The sequence below is a fragment of the Rhincodon typus genome, chromosome 30 (genome assembly GCF_021869965.1).
Source record: "Rhincodon typus isolate 14 chromosome 30, sRhiTyp1.1, whole genome shotgun sequence".
Lineage (NCBI taxonomy): Eukaryota > Metazoa > Chordata > Chondrichthyes > Orectolobiformes > Rhincodontidae > Rhincodon > Rhincodon typus.
This window is the reverse complement of record NC_063361.1, coordinates 32301440-32321733: the sequence shown is the minus strand read 5'-3', so window position 1 is coordinate 32321733 and position 20294 is coordinate 32301440. Positions and strand designations below refer to the sequence as shown.

At 42.5% G+C, this 20294-nt stretch overlaps 1 protein-coding gene across 1 annotated transcript in view; it reads left to right on the top strand.

Moving 5' to 3' along the window:
* LOC109916757 (protein AF-10-like) overlaps positions 1 to 20294 on the top strand; it is a gene marked incomplete at its 3' end in the record, with an annotated part of 148889 nt that overhangs the window by 28138 nt on the left and 100457 nt on the right. The window contains exon 7 of the mRNA XM_048614422.1: positions 6603 to 6707. Coding sequence (XP_048470379.1) covers positions 6603 to 6707 — 105 coding nt within the window. The remainder of the gene's footprint in view (positions 1 to 6602; positions 6708 to 20294) is intronic.

Genomic DNA, 20294 nt, shown 5'->3' with positions numbered 1-20294 from the left:
GATAGAACAGTGGCAAGTGGAATTTAATCTGAAAAAGTGAGATGATGCATTTTAGAAGGACTAACAAGGCAAAAGAATATGTGATAAATGGTGGGACCCAGGGAATTAACAAAGATCAGAGAGACTTTGATGTGCACCTCCTCAGATCCTTGAAGGCAACAAGGTGGGTAAATAGGTGATTGAGAAGGCATGTGGGATCATTGCCTTTGTTAGTCAAGGCATTGAATACAAGAGCAGGGATGTTATGATGGAGCTATGTAAGGGATTATATCGGCCACAGCTGGAATATAGTGTGTAGTTGAAGTGACCAAACTATAGGAAGGATGTGATTGTTCTCGAGAGATGCAGAGGATATTCACCAGGATGTTGCCTGGGCTGGAGTTTTGCAGCAATAAAGAGATTAGATAGGCTCAGATTAGAACAGAGACAGCTGAGGAGGGGCTTGATTGAGGTTTATAAAATTGTGAGAAGCATGGACATTTAGGTAGAAAGGAACTTCCCCTGTGTAGAGGCGTAAGTTACTAGGGAGCATAGGTTTAAGGTAAATGGCAGGAGGTCCAGAGGGGATTTAAGGAAGTTTTTTTTTCACACTGCAAATGCGGGGAGGGAGGTATCTTTAACTCACTGCCTGAAAGGCTGGTAGAGCCAGGAACCATCACAACATTTAAGAAGTATTTAGATGAATACTGGAAAACAACATTCCTTCAAGGCTATGGGCCAAGTGCTGGAAAATGAAACTAGAATAGGTGGGTATTCGATCACCAGGCAGACATGATGGACTGAAGGGTCTCTTCCTGTTCTGTAAAAGCATCTATGTCCGTGACTCTGAGGTGGGAAATCCCAGAGCTTAGGACCTAGAGAGCTGAAGATACAGCCATCAGTGTTGGGACAAAGCAACTGATGGCAGGGAGGATGCATGCAAACGTGAAGCAGATGAGAGACTTGATGCTCATCACTTTGTGAAGCTGGAGAAGGTTACAGTAATAGCAAGGAGAGACATCATGACGTGATGACACATATATCTGAGACACTGGAACCAACACAACACCTTAACTTCTGAACGTTCACCTTTGCTGAATTACTGGAGGAAGGCTGACTCAATTGGAATGCCAATCTGCTCTCATTTCTGATTGCTATCCAGTAAACTTTGACAGAAGTGTGCACTTTGGCTCAGGAGTCAGGATCAGGTTTGGCTGCGAAGGGCTCAAATCTCAAATCTCCCAATCTGCCTAAATATTTCACACTTCTAAATTGGTTTGAAGAGTGTGAATTCAGTTTGAGGCTGGAATCTTAGTGTTGTACACAGATAGCGATTGCCTGATTTGATTCCCAGCCTGTCTTCTGTCAACAGGTCACAGACAGGGCTACCCGTTTTAAAGTCATGGAAAAGTTGATTCTTGTGTGGAATGGAGGGACTGTGAAGCTCCCAATGATGTAATTTATTGTTGGTACTTACATACAAGGAAAGGTATATAGACCTTATTCAGTCTTCCTGTAGAAGATGTGAGATTGAGTGTCGGATGTATATTAACCTCTATGGGGAGATATAACAGTTGATTGTATTTTCTTCTGTTCCCTTCTGCAACCACCCACCCCCCATCACATGTCAACTCTCCAGCATTGATCACAGAATGGCAGCGCAGACTGAGAATCTTGACAGTTCCCCTCTCGTGAGGGCAGTCATACCTCTACCAAGCTGACACGATCTCGGTCAGAGGAGTGAACCTTCTTGGGCAATGCAACTGGTGCCTGAGCTGAATGGTGTCAATTAAAAGGTCCCTGTGCAATGAGTGAGCTGCTTGCTTGCTGCAGGGCAGACTGATGAATGCATGACTTGAACGGAGCGGTTTCGAAATAATAAAAAAGGAAAGTGACTTGAGAATGTACATGGAAGTGTTTTTCAAAGTATCTGCTGGAAGACGTGGCTGTCTTGAGATTAATGACTGCCATATTCCACCATCTGCAGTGGAACCTGTTTATTCTCTTGAAACTTGCGTTTGAGTCCATTTACTATCTTTGAATTCCAAAATGCCAAACCATTTCCTATTCACTTCGTACTGAGTACCAGATGGCTGGATGTTAAGAGGCCTGTAGCACAGATGCAGAAAGTTCAACATAACTGCAGCAGCAAAGCTTTTCAGGTCAATTAACAACATGCGAACCAAAACATTTTGGGTTCAAAATGCATCATTATATTTTTTTCTTTGTTTTCATTCCCTTACTCTTTCCTCTGTCTGTTAATTTGACCTGCTGTTTGGTACACTGACAATTGTTAAACAGAATGATATCAAATGAGGAGGACAGTAAGAGTCCGTGTTGCCGGATAGCTTGGTGCTGCTGTTAATACTCCACTTTAAGGCTCCTTCTGCCTGCCTTTATGGTAACCTATCAGCGTATTCCTTAATTTAATTCTTCCCCCAAACTTCCTTTTAAATACACTATACTCCTTGCCTCAGCTTACTTTGTGGTAGCATGTTCTAATTTCTTTTGGGCAAATAAATGTTGCTGCTGATTTGGATATATTGCTGGTAATCATATATTTAAGATCTCTCCGATTCTCGTATTTACCGCCAGTGGAATCATCATCTGTATTTCCAACTTAGCAAAGCTACCCTTTCATCATTCTAATAACAACTATTAGGCTATCTGCCCTTTTTGAGCAGGAACGCGGTTGTGCCTGTTCAGTCTTTGCTAATGATTATAATCTCTTTGTCCTGTGTCATTCCCAGAATTTTTTCCCAGTGCCGCTATATCCTTTTTCTGTTCCTGTCTGAGCTAGAACTGTGGGTACCAATGGGCTACACCTAATGCTGCCCAAAATTCCAAGGATATATTCAACAGTGTTTGCTGCAAGATGACTGGAAGCTGGAACCTTGGCTGATCTGTGCATTCTTTCCCTTTCATCATTTTACTCTGGAAACACCAAGACTTTGATCTTTGCCTGTGATTAGTCCTGGGATTCTCCTGGTCTTGGTGGTTAGTTTGTTTATTTAATGGTGCCCTTTATCAATCTTGCTGTAAGTGCTCAGTTATTTTATCAGACAAATCCTAGCCCTGCTGTTCTATAAGTGTCTCTTGAAAGTGGAATAGGATCACACGAGGTAGTTAGGAAACAAAAATAGCAGGACGTTTCCCGCTTGTCTGAGACAGAATTCCTGTGAATAATCTTTTTGCTGCAGTTCAAGGTTATCTTTCTCTTTCAGCTTTTCCCATGTTATATGGATACATTGCAATGCTAATTGATCACGTTCATATCAATTGTTGTGTTTTATTTGTGGACTTGGGTGGTTTTACAGCTGGGTTCCTTTCCTGATGCCAACCCTCCCATTGATCCAGTCAGGGCACTGACACTGGTTACACCAACTTGCCTGCACTCGTGGCTGGATTATTTTGCACACAACTACTTGTGAAGTGGAGCTTGAACCCAGATGTTGTAAAGTGCTTTCTAGCCATTGAAGCTCTTTTCGAAATGCAGTCTCTGTTGTTATTTAGGAAATGTAGCAGCCAGTTTGCGAACAACAAGCTCCTAATGCAATAATGAGGTAATTAATTTTACTCGCTTGCTGGACTTGTGTCAGTACAATGAGCTGCTGGATGATATGTATGATAGGATTTGTTTTCACAGCTCACTGTTTATACCTAATTACAGGCTCCAAGTCACACAAGTGATGATGGCCCTTTGTGCCCTCTCCTACCTATGACTCTTTCTGCATTTATGAACTGGCCAAATGAAGTCACGAATTGCCACAAATCAGTATTGAGAAAGCTATCTACATGGTTCCTTCACACCGTTAAGGCCATACAGGACTTGCATTTTAATAACCATGCAGTGTCCATGTGCTCATCCAACATTACTACGCTATTCATCAGTATACCACTCAAAGAAGCCATAGCCAGCTGCACTGTAGCACCATATTGTGGCAATCCAGACCCCCACCATTGACAGGATTGGGATTCATCAAACATATGAACCAGTAACTCACTAAATCTGAACTCAACTTCGTGACACAGTGTCTGCCCAAATAAATGGAATCCCCCAATAGACTCAACTTTTGCAAACTTCTTTATTGGATTCATAAAGAGTGTGCTTTCAGTGGGATGATACCTTACTTGCTACCCTTTGCATATTTTTGATATGTAGTTGATATATTTATTATGTTTAGAATTTTCTTGCATATCTTCATGAGTTCCACCCTGTGCTCACATTCATTTTGAAATGAAACAATTGAATGAGCTCATTTTCCTCAATGTTCTAGTTCAGCAATTAGCCAAAGGTTTTTCTTTCAGTACTGTGTACTGCAAACCTACCTCACTGATCAGTGTACGCTTTGGGATTCCCACAATTCCACATGCTGTATGATTGGCCTTATCGGGAACCTTGTAAATAGAACCCAAGCCAAGTGTTCACCAGGATGCTTGGTGGTGAAATTGGGCCATCAAAGCCTTCTTGCAGATAATGCCTACCCTAATTAAGGTTAATTCTCACTATTTATCATGCAATCTCATGACCGAGCCTATGGTCATTACTTTAAGTCCCAAAAATTCCCTGTCTACCTTTGATTACTCTGAAAGCGTAAGGTATCTCGAATGTTTGAGCACCAGGTGAAGGTAGCTATTTCATGCTGTTACTATACTAACAAGAAGTTTTTAAACCAAAAAGATATTCACACAAATAAGTAATGTACTCTGAATTTCATTGCTGGAATGATGCTAGATATATAAGCCGTATGTTTCAAAGCCTGATGGGGCTTATCAAACAGCATTTTGCTTCAGTTGTTTGCAATAAGCAATATACTGACCTTAGCCAACCAACTCATACTTGTAAAACTTAAAAGACACTATCCAGTGTTAGATGAGATACTGTGATTACAACATTTGCTAAATAGTCTCGAGTGTGCTAAGAATTATATTGACAACCAATTTGAGATTGTCAGCCAGATTTGCAGTGTGGTGAATTGAGCTTCCAGTAAATGCACCAATAATTAATAACCAGGGCTACCTCCTTTGCAAACAGAATGAACACGTACTTACATTGCACTTATTTTAATAAACCAGTTAACAACCATTCTCTGGTTCATAATGTAGAACCATCATAGCTAACCTGTTTGGTTAAAATTTAAAGAAAGCTTGGCAATTAATTGTCATTCATCATCTAAACTATTGCATTCTTCATGGTAATGTTTCCACCAATCAGAGTCCATTTGCCAATCAACCAACACAGTCTTCATACAGTATAAATGTTGTTTATTCTTTACATGATTATTCTTACGAATTATCCTGATGGGTGCAAGCAAGTTTCTTTTTTCCTCATGCAGTACCCATTTTTAGATGTTGGTGGAGGGTTAAGTATCAGAAAGGATTCCAGGGGGATTACGGTGATCATCTTCGAGATGATACCATATGATCTTTTACATCTACTTGAGAGGCAACTGACCTTGTTTTGATCAGCTGAAAGCCAGCATCTTCCAGCAATGCAGCACCCCTTCAGTAGTGCAGTGGAGTGTTCCCTTCAATGTTATGTGCAAGGATCCGCCAGCTGGGCTTGAACCCCAACCTTCTGACTTGGGAGCAAGAATACTACCAAGTGAGCCACAGCTGGCATTGTTCACGTTGTTGCAGAAATCATCCTGTTCCTTGGTGAGGAACTGGTTGGATATTCTTTGAATGACCAGGCACAGGTACGATGGCCTGAAAGGATCCCTTCTGTGATGCATGATTTTATGATGCGACACATGATTATTTTAAAACTGGTTGTTGTGACTGCTGTTGCCTTCCTCTGAGGCTGACCATGTTGTTGTTGGGGAACTTGCAGACAGGAACCACTCAGCCCATCTGAGGCCACTTCTGTTTCAGTGATCACATTTGTTCATTGGCCTCTGTTATTGACATTTAGTGTTGTTACTGACGATTGAGGTATCGCTGGCATCAGCCTTTAGTCACGTTTCTAACTACTGTGAAAGTCTCAGTTGCTGCTCCCAGCTGAAGTGATACCACGGTAGTGCCATACCAATGCCTGATACCAGATCCACAATTTAAGTTTTTTTTAGTAGAAGTCGCAAACGTTCTTTTTGTCAGCATCATTAAATGTACCCTCCTCATGGTCAATACCCAGCAGGGAACCAAGTCCTATTGAACATAAGAGCTCCATTTTGGACAGTGTAACAATGGCGTATGGAGCAAGAGGTTGACTTGTTGAAGGTCCAGCCTATGTTACAGTTAGTTGCTGGGAGCCAGGATTGGAGATTTGGGTGCTACAATTAGTTTTCAAAAGCAGTGGGAATTTGTACTCCCCATTTGTGACCAAGCACAGGTATTGGCCTAAAGTGAGGACTGGATGAAACTTGAACAACTGACTTTAAACAGGGGGGCATTGATGACAACCCAACCTCTCAAATCTCCCAGTGAGGCAGGAATGTGTGACCGGTGTCTGTGGAACAGAACCTGAGCAGAAATCAGTATCCAAATGAGAATGGGAAGTTGTTTTTTCCCAAAAATAACTTCACTAAAGCAGTTTTCCATATCTTGTTTTTTTTAAATTTTGTTTTGCTTTAAAACGAAAGGACTCGGTTTCTCTTTAACTTTGAACTTTTTAACTTCTGCAGAAGAAATGTCGGCATTCGGCTAGCACTGCCTATGACCAAGGCCTCAGTGATTCGTCGTCCCACTCTCAAGATAAACTGAGCTCCCTGTATGACAAACAGAGGAAGGTTTGTGTAAATCTTGTTTTAACCTCTATATTAGAGCAGATCTAGTGAAGGTTGGAGGGCAGAGTTTGTGGTCAGTAGTGTCATCTCAGTTGTAAAATTGAGAGCAATTGCAAGTATGGACATTGTGCACGGAAAATGCTTGCAATAACTTATTCAGTTTGTTTGAAAATTATACGTTGGGAAAACTTTGGGTGAGAGAATGATTTGAACCAACTGGAAGCACCTCACTCCTCCCCCATCCTATACCCATTGTTAGGGCTTGTGTCTTCAGGAGAGAACATTGAAAAGAAAGATAATTGCAGGTTGAATTTTTCAGCATCATGATTTCCTACTTGGGTTTATATTTGTGTTCTGGGGAAAAGTGTTAATGTCTCACTTTGCTTTTGTCGATTTACATCGTTAGCGGATCCCCCACAAACAAGGCAGAAGTGTTGCATGCAATGTGTTAATCTGCCAATGTTTAATCAGTCTGTTCATTCATGGACACAAAGTCATATTGCTATTAATATGGGCTCTGGATAACTCCAGGCTTTTTCCTGCTGCTGACTTTTTTTATAAAATATTTTCAAGATGTCAGTTGGTTCACTCACATTTTGCATCCAGTTGTGATTTGCTTCTTTTTTGAATGTGTTTTGGCCCAGTCCAGAATCGATTTGTTGTTCACTTTTAAAAATAACACTGAGAAATTTTGCGTTATTGTACCAACAGAGTCACATTAGGTGCAGGCCTTCCAATCTGTTTGTCTATTCTGGCAATACATTTCTGTCATGTGGTGTTTCCAATGCAATCCAGAAAGAGATTTGGGGAAGCAAAGATTGGAGTCATTTTGTGAAAACCAGGAAATAAATGCTTAGCTCCAGTAGCTCGCTGACCTTAGGAACTGGAAGAGTGATACAGGTATTGGTATTTACCTGACTTCAGTGGAGTCCCCTTAGTTGTGACTTCAGAAGATCAGGTGAAGCTGTCAATTAAACCATCCCATGTTCTAGAACCTAGCTCACCTGTGAACAATTCCAGAGACCAGCTAGAATGGATAATGAACACTGATTGTCATGACCAACTGTTAATTGTTTCACTGTGAATATCCTCAATTACGTGAGGAGCATGCCTGATTTTATAATTGGCATAAATATAACAACATCCTAATTTTTCATTATGAAATCAGACCAGCCTGCCAAGTGCCAAATGAATATCAACCAGTCCTCAAAAAAATTTATCCTCCAATTAATGAACATTCTTGGGTTTTAACTATTTAGCCTTGAACTTGCACTTTTCTACCATCAACTTCAACTGTTTGTGGATAACTTCCAGCTTTACTGTTTACTCTGTATGATTATATCTGGATAGTCTGGTGGTACAAGTACTCATCCAAGTGGAAAATCCTTTCTATTTCTGACATTGTGTTGTCCGTTCAAGTCTGTATAATCTGTTTGGTCCAACGTGTTGGTGCTGCAGTAGTTGGGGACTGCACTGATCACACAGATAGATAGTATGAGTGATAGCAGAACCTGAGATGGCTGAGGGTAAGTTGAGTCAGGACACAGTAAGCAGGATTTGGGGTTATAGTGCTTGGATCAGGGGCCCAGGTCCAGAGAAGCGTTGGAACTAATGAATTGCTGAAATGAAAGCTGTGGTGATTTTGGTACGGTGATGGTGTTGGTGATTATCACTAGTTTAATATCTGCAATACATGGGCTTTTGATATGTGTTGTTGCCATTTTATAGATTGTGATTATTGTATTGATAATGTATACTGCGATTTTGATTAATTTATGTACATAATCCTCGTTATTTTGTGTTGATAATGTCTGGTTTACGATGCTTTGCAGTGAGTTGATCGAAATGGCCTATTTACCTGTCACTGAGTGCCACTGTCTCTGTGGTTGTCCTGGATTTGCTGAGAATGCATTACTGGTTTTGATTGCTGTTGGTGGACAGTGTTGTGTTCCTAATAATCTATTCAAATATGGAGCTTTGAAGATGGATTGATGACTGTACTATTGACTCAGTTTATTTTGTTAAATGCATCAGGTGTCAGAATGGCTGAATCTTGTAAGGGAACAAGATTACTTTTTTCCCATTTATTTTGATTTTTGAGAAGTTCCTGCTTTGTTTTCAGACCCTCCATAGTTTGATTCCATCATATTCCTTTAACCTCTGCAAGCCTGACAACCCTCAAAGATCTCTGTACTCTTCTAATTCTGGCCTCTGGAGCATCCCTATTTTCATTCAATCCCTGATATTCACTCCGCGATTTGCAATCCTTCCTTCAGCTGCCTCAGCTCAAATCCCCTTCATAAACCTCTCAGCTTCTCCCCACCACTTTTTAAAGACACTTCTTAAAACATTCCTCTTTGACCATTACCCTTGGCCACCTGCCCTGATATTTCCTTGTGGCTCAGTGTCAAATTTTGTCTGATAACAACATTCCAAAGCATACTCAGGAATGTTTGTACTACGTTAAAGGTGCATTGTGAAATATTGTACCTACTCCAATGGAAGTGCTCCCTCCGTCAACAGCATATATGTTCCCTTTTTACTTCAGTCCAAAAGTACACAGAAAGCATTGGCTATGTTCCTTGAGACTACCACTTTCTGGAAGCCTTTCCCATCTTGATGGATATGACTTATAACTAGTCAGGAGTTATAGAGTTCTGAGCTCATAATATTTATCAGAGCAAAATTATACTTTAAGATATTATTAAAGGCTCTGTTTGGCAATAATCATTCATAAAGAAACTCTGCAAGCTTTATGGTTCTCTAAACTTCAGACATTGTTCCGGTGTGCAGACAAATTATGCAGTTTGTTTTTGCAAAGACAACTGTGAATTAAGGAGGGTGTGTCTCAGTTTCAGTATTTTTCAGTTTTATGCCTGTCATTACTTATAATCTTATTTGACAGCTTCTTAGGGAGGATGTAGAAGGGAGGTGATTCAATTTATTTTCTTTGTGACTGTACTTTTGCAAGCAAGTTGCAGCACTTAAGAATGAACCTGCTTTCGTTAGTTGCACCTCAATGGAGCAATGCAATTGTTTGTCTCTCCTGCCACTGTGGATTGTAATCAACTGTTGAGAAATGGTCTACTCTTCATGGCACCAAATCAATGCTACTTTGAGAGTGCATTTGGCTCCGTTGTTAAGTGGGCTGTAGAGTGTGTAACTCATCAAGTGGAAATCAGAAAGATCTTCAGTTTTGTTCTTGACTAAGTTAGTAGGTCTGAGGTGGTAGGGAATAGGGAGACACTAGAAAGAATACGACAATGGCATCCAAGGTTATGAAGATCCAGCCTGCAGCGAGAGTGGCTAATGAAGCAAATGGGAAATAAGAGCAGGAGTAGGACATTTGGCCCTTTGAGCATGCACCAAGGCCTATCCAACGCTGATAGAGGATCATAAATAAAAACTGAAAGAACTGCGGATGCTGTAAATCAGGAACAAAATTAGAAGTTGCTGGAAAAACTCAGCAGATCTGGCAGCATCTGTGAAGGGAAAAACAGAGTTAACATTTTGGGTCCGGTGACCCTTCCTCAGAACTGATGGTGGCTGGGAAACCGTCGGTTTATATGTAGAAAATAGGGAGGTGGATGGGGTAGGGAGTAAGTAATAGGAAAGAGCCCAAAGAGAGACCAGAGGAGTTGGATAGACAAAGGAGTTGATAACGATCTGGCTAGGAGGGTGAATAGTTGTTAATGGGGACTGTTAGTGACTAACAATGGATAGCGTGTCATTACACACTAATGTGATAACAAGGCCTAGTGAATGGGGTAGGGGGCTAGGACATGGGAGAGTTTAGGCCCTAAAATTATTGAACTTGATATTGAGTCCAGAGGGCTGCAGGGTCCCCAAGCGGAAAATGAGATGTTGTTCTTCTAGCTTGTGCTGAGCTTCACTGGAACACTGCAACAAGCCGGAGACACAGATATTGGCCAGGGAACAGGGTGGTGAATTAAAGTGGCAGGCAACAGGTAGCTCAGGGTCTTTTTTTGCAAGCAGAATGTAGATGTTCTGCAAAGCAGTCACCCAGTCTACGCTTCATTTCCCCAGTGTAGAGGAGACCACATTGTGAGCAGAGAATGCAGTTGACTAGATTCTGGGAAGTGCAGGTGAAGTGTTGCCCTGGGGCTGTGGGGGGATGCTGGGGTGAAGGAAGAGTGGATCAGGGTGTCCCGGAGGGAACAGTCCCTGCGGAAGGCAGACAAGAACCAGACACACTTTGCAATCCCTTCCTTTGGGGAGGGAGTTGGGGGAGTGGAGACACACACTTTTTGTTTTGTCTCAATTCATTCACAGGATGTGAAGGTCACTGGTCAGGCCACCATTTATTGCCCATTCCCAATTGCTCCAATCTTGCACCTCGCAACGACCTGCACTCCAAAACTTCCAGCTGCTTGAGTGTTCTCAATTTTTCTGTTCCTGCAGTTTCTTTGGCTGCGTGAGGCCTAATATTCTAGGGGTCTGTTGCTAAATCTCTCTCTGTCCTGTTTATGGTTCCCTCTTCCTTTAAGGTGCCCATTAAAGCCTAATGCTTTAACCAAATTTTTGACTATTTATCTCAATAATTCTATGTGGCCCAGTATCAATTTATTCTGATAACACCTTGGCACATTGCATTTTAGTTAAAGCAAGCTGTTGTAAATGGTATAGTCTTGGGACACCAATGTTAGGTAGGGAAATAACTAATTTTCCTTTTTAAATAAGTGTTTTTACTCTGGCTCAACGGATGAATGGGTCATATTATTTGGAACTGATTTGGTCGGAGAAGAAAGCTGTCAAAGTCCTGTTCTTTATTGAGTTTGCGGAACCGGTAGTCAGAAAATTTTGCATCAAACAAATGTCAATACTTGCTCTTGTTGTCATTCCTAATACAGTGAAAGAGCTCCCGCTCTCAACACGCATACTCAGAGCCGCTTAGACAAGGTGTTGCAAAGTTCTGACGGCTGTGTCTTTTATAGAAAAGTAACAGGAGAAGGCGGCTCAGCACTTTTGAGTATGTTTGGCCTTTTTAATGAGGTAAGTATTATTATACCTTGGATTGATTTGGCCTCCATTGATCCATAATCCATTAAATGTAAAAGTCTGTTGATTTCAATCCTGAAATTGTCAGCTGACCCAGCATCATCAAGCTCATGAATGAATGAGCTTCACATTTCCAGCATTTGGGTGCAACTGTGCTTCCTGAATTTTTGGAGCCTTGAGCAGAGGGGACAAAATTGGCTGGGGTAGGGGGTGGGGGAGGGGGGGGGGGGGGCGCCGTGGGGAGGGGGAGGAGGGGAGGGGAGGGGTAGGTGGAACAGGGTTGGGAATGATGTAGGTTATAGACACATGTTTTGGATTGGTCCTGAGTCCATTGATCCAGGCACGGTGTATCAAACCTACTGCAGCTCCTGGCAATGTATGGCAATGTATTTTTCTTCTGAAAGCAGACCCTCTGGATGTGTGCTGAATTTGCAGCCTAAAGCTTTCATCTCCATGTCTTTTGCCCTGTTTATTTTATGTCATGTGCCACATCATAAGGGCAACTTCAAACAGCTGTGAGCAGCGTGACCACATTGAAAGGATATTTGTCACGGTAAATGAAAATGAAGCATGTGACAGATGAAAATAGTTTTCTTTTTGAATAGAATTCATACTCAAACTGATTTAAAATGGAACTGGTATCTTGGTGAGGGGTTTAAGCTTTGTTGAACTTGTATCTGGGGGTAAACATACCAGGATAGAGTTTCATCTTTAGACAATCTAGGAAAACAGACAAATTTTTCTCGAAATGCTGTTTTTCGCCCAAGTGAAATTATGGTTCAACTTTCTGTCCAAACGTAACTTGCAAAATCCTCTTCCACGAACAAGTACAATCAAACAGCATGGTAGAACATAATTGTTTATTTTGTAATCCTTGCATGAAAATATTCTTTCATATATAATTAACAACGTAACCTGATGTGGTTTTAGTGAAACAGCTAAACAGAAGTTTATCACAAAAAGGAATATTTTTAAAAGTGTCCAGTCCATCCAGTTTTTTTTTGAAAAAAAAGCTGTGCTGAACCATTTACCAGTTTCATTTGTGTACCCGCAGTTATATATTTCTGATGTTTCAAATGTTTTACAACTTGAACTGCCAAATAAAAGCACAATTTGAAGACCTCCGTTTCAAATAGTAGAATTATGCTATCCTCGTTATTGCCTGGAGTCATGGGTGAGACAGGATTTTGGTGCAATACTTTTAAAAGTAGTTTTAAAGATTACGGAAAGTCTACCTGCATGAGATGTAACTTAGAGTCATAGAGATGTACAGCACAAATACAGACCCTTTGGTCCAACTTGTCCATGCTGACCGTATATCCTAAATAAATCGAGTCCCATTTACCAGCATTTGGTCCATATCTCTCTAAACCTTTCCTATTCATACACCTGTCCAGATGCCTTTTAAATGTTGTTATTGTACCAGCTTCCACCACTTCCTCTGGTAACTCATTCCATACATGCACCACCTTCTGTGTGAAAAAGTTGCCCCTTAGGCCCCTTTTAAATCTTGCCTCTCTCAGCTTAAACCTATGCCCTCTAGTTGTGGACTTCCCTACCCCAGGGAAAAGGCCTTGTCTATTCATCCTATCCATGTCCCTCATGATTTTTATAAACCTCTATAAGGTCACCCCTCATCCTCTGACACTCCAGGGGGGACAAAAAGCCCTAGCCTATGCAGCCTCTTCCTATAGCTCAACCCTGGAAACATCCTTGTAAATCTTTTCTGAACCTTTCCAAGTTTCACAACACTCTTTGTATAGCAGGGAGACCACAATTGCATGCAGTGTTCCAAAAGCAGCCTAACTAATGTCCTGTATAGTCACAACATGACCTCCCAACTGCTATACTTAATGCACTGACCAATAAAGGCAAGCATACCAAACACCTTCTTCACTGTCGTATCTACCTGCAACTCCACTTTCAAGAAACAATGAACCTGCACTCCAAGGTCTCTTTGTGCTTAAAATCCCACAATCTTTTGCAATTGTTCATTTTCAGGTGTAGGAAACTCATGAAACCAAGTGGTGACTCCTGACATGGTATCTTTACAAAAAAAAATTTCACCCTCATTGCCAATTCTTTCTGCCCCTCCCCACAAACCCCTTCCTTATACACACATCACCTACCCAGTTTTGTCCAAACATATTGCCTTGTTGACAATGATGAGCCAATATTTTCATCAGATTACAATTATTTTGTTAAAAGATGTGTCTGGAATTTGCCCATAGCATTACTCAATCAGCAATCCTTGCGAAATGAATGTTTTTGGATCTGACCCAAGACCAAAAGGCATGATCTTATTTGACACATTGTACTGAGGGAGGATAACATTGTCAGTGATGAACAGGTGGGGCTGACAACCCTCCAGAATTGCCCTGAAGTCTCCAGGATTTAAAGTTTAATCACCAAGACGCTGCTGTGCCCAGCCCAGGAGAAAAATGGTGGAGACCATTTTATACCTTCACAGATTTTTGATTTTAATTCTTGTGAAATATTGGTGGAAGAGGAAAGACTGATGGTCAAGAATTATTTAATCGGGCATCAGAGAGCAGCAGAGACTGAAGCTTCATCTCCGGTGTAGTCCAGAATATTGTCTAGATGTCCACAAGTCTGTAAAATTGGAAATCAAATTGGAGAAAACAACAAATCTGTGATACTTTGAGGACAGCAATGAACAAGCATAGTTGTGGGGCAGGGTGGGTACAGTGGTTGTAAGTGAATATAGGCCAGCTTACAATACGTTTTGAATGATACTGCCTGTAAACTGAGACAGCTCCTTGGATCAAACAGTCACTAACATATCATTGTTATGCCATCTGGAGCAGGTGCTGGATAGAATTCAGGTCTAAGCTGATAATTGACGAGTAACATTCACGCCATGTAAGCATCAGCCATGACCCATCCTTAAAAGATAACCACCTCTCGTTGACATTCAGTGGCATCACCACTGTTGAAACCGCACCCCACCCCCCAACTGTCAACATCCTAGGAGGTCATAGTTGATCAACACCTTAACTGTACCAGCAACTGAAATACTGTGGTTGCAATGTTTGGGGACTTGCCTCCTGACCCTTCAAACATGTCCACCATCTGTGACATACAAGTTGGGAATGTGATGGAATGGCATGCACTTGCCTGGTTGAGTGCAGCTCTAACAACAGAAGATGTTTAACATATTTCAGTTGTGCACTTGATTGGCACCCTATTCCCCACATAAACATGCATTCCCTCCTCCCTGATGTACTATAGCTGTAATGTGTATCATCTACAAAATGCATTGTATCAACTTGCCAAAGCTGCATCCATCCAAACCAGTGGTATCTCGAAGGACAAGCACAGCAGACGTATGGGTGTACCATCACGTGCAAGTTCCCCTGCAAGTCATGTACCGTCATGATTTGGAAATATATCTCTGTTCTTTCAGAGTCACTGGGTCAAATCCTGGAATTCCCTCCCTAACAGCATTGCGGTATCCCTATAGAAGACACCCCATAGGTTCAAGAAGGTGGCTCACCTCCCACCACCTTCTCTGAAACAAAGCAGGATTAAGCAGCAGGTTCTGACACTCATATTCCCATGGATGAATAAATATTAAAAGAAATATATTTGACTTGAGTGTTAGATTTTTAGTTCTTCTGTGCAAAGTCTCCTTGATGTTGCTGGGAATGGAGAGCTTTTACAATGAGGGAAGATCGGAAAGGCTGACTTTGTTTTCTTTGGAACAGGAGAGGCTGAGGAGAGATGTAATTGAGGTGGATAACACTGAGGGGGCTGGAAAGAGTGGCAAAGAGGATGTAGCTCCCTTAGCAGGGATGTCAATAACCAGGGGACAGAGATTTAAGTAATTGGCAGGGGATTAGAGGGATGTTAAGGCAATTTTTTCATCTAGAGCATTGTGAGAGTCTGACATTCACTGCTGGGAAGGATGGTGGAGGTATTCCATTTTAAAAATACTTTAGATATGCCACTTAAAGTACTGTAGCCCACAGTACAAACCAAGACCTGGAAAGCAGGATATAGACAATGAGTAGAAAAGCCTCCCTTTCTGCAGCAGGGTTTCAGAGTTAGTGCTGAAGAGCCAAGCAAATGCAAAGATAATGTTCTAAAGGTAATTAGATATACTTGTAAAGGAGAAATTTTCAGGGTTGTGTGGACTGAGCAGGGAGAGTGGGAATAATTAGTTCTTTCAAAGGGGAATGATAGAATGAATGGCCTCCTTCTGTGCCATATGACTTTAATGCCATATTGCTTTGTCAGCCTCTCTAAGTATCTATTATTTCTCCAATAAGATAAACAAATTTGCAATATTTAAAAGTGTATATTTTTACGGGTCTTCTTTTTTCCCTGACACCTCTCATTCTTCATTTTTGAATGAAATCATTGTAGTCACAGGTTATATACAAACCCTGGATGGTGTCCAAACATTTAAACACTTCAGGAAATTTCCCAGGCAACCGCAGTGTAGTGCCAAGCGATTTATTTTTAGTGAGCAGCTGCTCTGATTTAAAAGCCGCTCTGTACGGATTCAGTATGTTGATGCCTCAGTGCAGCAACTCGACAGTCTCTGCACTTGGCAGCTGTCCAGGAAGCTGTTTCTAGGTAAAGAAACTGCTGCTTCCATTTCCTGGTTACATCCCTGGACGCGACTCCCACCCTGTCTTCACACCACCACCCCCTCCCCATATTACAACCACCATCTCCCCCATGCCCCCAAACTGCCCTCCCCCCTCTTGTCTGTGGCTGGTAACAGAGCCTGGAAACCTGATCTACAGTAATTGGCTGGGATTATGGGATAGGCCCTTGATTCATGGCAGCCTTGCAAAGAAGTGACTTCTGATTGATTAACATTAACATAGTTCCTGTAGACTCTTTAACCCCTTTCATTGCTGAATATTTTTCTCTGTTCTTGCAGTTTTCTTTCGTTTAAAATATCAAGATAAGATGTTGGTGATGTACCTGGACCTTAAACCGCCTGCCCCTATTCCTCAGCTATCTCAATTTAAGTGTGCATTATGGAATGTGATTCTCAGCGAGCTATTTGACTGTAGCAGGCTGCATAGCTAAGACATTCCTAACAGACCTCAATTAATCCCAGCCACGGCACTGATGAATAGGGTTGATAGTGAGAGTCTTGATGATTTTCCCACCCTACCCCACCCCACCCCACCCCACCAACATTTCTTACCCCTGTGGAATTGAGATTGATTAACAACTCTGCGGATGCAGAGCCTGGGACCATTTGCACCCCTGTTTTATCGCAGGACTGTCATTGTAATAAGGTTGTATATTCGCTGATCATGTGTCATTGATACTTTACAGGTCAATAAGATTTAATTTTCTTGCCTTTTCTCCTGAAAGAATGAAAAGAAGGACTAGCATTTATATAGAGCCTTCCACGGTATCCGGAAGAACTTTTATAACTACTGAAGGACATTGAACATGCGAAATAGGAGCAAAAGTAGATCATTTCCCCCTGAACTCAGCCTGTTCCACCATTCAGAGATAACAAGGTGTAGAGCTGGATGAACACAACAGGCCAAGCAGCATCATAGGAGCAGGAAGACTGACGTTTCGGGCCTAGACCCTTCATTCTGATTCTCCAGCATCTGCAGTTCCTACTATCTCTGTTCCACCATTCAGTAAGGTTATGGCTGATCTGTTTGTTTCAAATTCCACATTTCCATCTACCCTAATAATGTTTGATCCCCTTCCTAACATGAATCAACCCCACCTTTTTAAACTATTCGATGACCCTGCCTCCTCTGCTTTCTGGGCAGAGAGTTGCAGAGTCTCGCAATGCTCGGAGAGAAGAAAAGTTCACCTCATCTCTGTCCAAAAAGGTTGACACTTAATTTTGAAGCTGTGGTCCTAGTTCTGGACTCACCAACAAGAGGAAGCATCCTTTCCATGTCTCCCTAACCCTAACCCATTCAGGATCTTCTAGACTTCAATCATTTCACCCCTCAATCCTCTAAACCTCAAGGGAAACAAGCCCAGCCTGTCCATCTTCCCCTCATAAGTGCAGGCATCAGTCTAGTCCCCGTTGTGCTGCAGTACCTATAAACAGCAAAATTGTGCACAGCTATCTCCTACAAAACGGGCACTGTAATGCTGACCTGTTTCAGGGTATGTTGTTTAAAGGACCTGAGTTGGGTTCTGCTAGGGCTGATAATGCTTGTGCCTCTCTCAAGTGGCCGGTTCCATCCTCAAGTTCAGACTCTTCAGTGGAGAATGAACTATTTGACCACATTGTGCATCACATATTCACTCTTCACTTAAACATGGTCAACGAATACCAATTAGAAAACTGCCTCACTGCCTAATTAACTCTTTGGCCAATGGGATTATTCTAACCTCACATTGTCCTTGTTCACTGTTGACCCAGGATGTGGAATTTCAATGACCTTCCCTTTCCTTCAGTGAACTCTTCTTCCATGACCCCAGCTCTGATCAGCTAACTGGTTGAGCTGGATCACCAAAACGACTTGCATTTGTACAGTATAAAAACTGAAAGAACTGCGGCTGTTGTAAATCAGAAACAAAAACAGAAGTTGCTGGAAAAGCTCAGCAGGTCTAGCAGCATCTGTGAAGAGAAATCAGAGTTAACGTTTTGGGTCCAGTGACCCTTCCTCAGAACTGATGGTGGCTAGGAATATGTGGGTTTATATGCAGAAGATAGGGAAGGGGATGGGGTAAGGAGTAAACGATAGGTGGGAATAGAGCCCAAAGAGAGAAGAACAGTTGGACAGACAAAGAAAGGGGGTAACGATCTGGCTGGGAGAGTGAATAGCTGTTAATGGGGACTGTTAGTGACTGACAATATGTAGTGTGTATTGACAGGCTATGTGATAACAAGGCCTATTGTGTGGGGTAGGACATGGGTGAGTTTAGGCCCTAAAATTATTGAATTTGATATGGTGTCCGGAGGGTTACAGGATCTCCAGTGGAAAATGAGGTGTTGCTTTTCCAGCTTGAGCTTCGCTTCACTGGAACACTGCTACAGACCAGAGACAGAGATGTTGGCCAGGGAACAGGGTGGTGCGTTGAAGTGGCAGTCAACTGGAAGCTCAGGGTTTTTTTTTTGCAATCAGAACTTATGTTCTGCAAAGCAGTCACCCGGTCTAAGCTTTATTTCCCCAATGTAGAGGGGACCACATTGTGAGCAGTGAATGCAACAGACTAAATTGGAGGAAATGCAGGTAAAGTGCTGCCTCACCTGGAAGTTATATTTGGGCCCTTGGATAGTGGAGAAGGAGGAGGTAAATGGGCAGGTGTTAAACATTCTGTGGTTGCAGGGAAAGGTGCCATGGGGCTCTGGGGAGGTGTTGGGAATGAAGGAAGAGTAGACCAGGGTTTCCTGGAGGGAACGGTCCCTGCAGAAGGCAGACAAGGGACGGCAGGGGAATATGTGTCTGGTGATGGCACTTCGCTGGAGGTGGTGGAAATGGCAGCTGATGATCTTCTGGATGTGGATGCTGGTGGGATGGTAGGTAAGGACAAGGGGACCCTATCGCTGTTGTGAAAGGGAAGAGAGGGGGTAAGGGCGGAAATGTGGGAGATGGCTCAGACCCAGTTGAGGGTCCTGTCAACCACAGAGCTGAGGAATTCTCAGTTGAGAAAGAAGGTGGACATTTCAGAGGTTCCCTTGTTGAAGTTTCCCTCATCGGAACATATGTGACATAGACAGAGGAACTGAGAGAATGGGATGGAGTCTTTACAGGAAGAAGGGTGTGAGGATTTATAGTCCAGGTAGCTGTGGGAGTCAGTGGGTTTATAGTAGATAATAGTGGCCAGTCTATCCCTGGAAATGGAAACAGCTTTTGAGGAAGAGAAGGGAGGAGTCAGAGATAGACCAAGTGAAAGTGAGGGCAGGGTGGAATTTGGAAGTGAATTCGATGAACTTCTCCAGTTCCAGACAAGAGAGTGAAACGGCACCGATGGTATCATTGATATGTCAGAGAAAGAGTTGTGGGTAGGGGCCGGAATAGAAATGGAACAAGGAATGTTCCACATACTCCTCAAAGAGACAGGTGTACCTGGAGCCTGTGTGGGTACCTGTGGCAACGCCTCTGACCTGAAGAAAATGAGAGGAGTTAAAAGAGAAGTTGTTGAGGGTGAGGACGAGCTTCACTAAGTGGAAGTGGGTGGGGATGGGTCAGGCCTATGCTCCAGTAAGAAGCAGAGCTCTGAGACCCTCCTGGTGGGGGATGGACATGCAAAGGGATTGCACGTCTATGGTAAAGAGGAGGTGGCTGGAGCCTGCAAACGGGAAATTCTGAAACTGGCGTAGTGTCAGAGAATCACAGATGTACGTAATCCTCAACTGAGGATTCCCCAGCACCGTTGTCAACAGGGCCCTCAACTGCATCCGACCCATCTCCTGCACTTCCACCCTCACCCCCTCTCTTCCCTCCCACAACAGCAATAGGGTTCCCTTGTCCTTACCTACCATCCCATCAGCATCCACATCCAGAAGATCATCAGCTGCCATTTCCAGCACCTCCAGCGAGATGCCACCACCAGACACACATTCCTTCCCCCCACCCCTTGTCCACCTTCTGCAGGGAC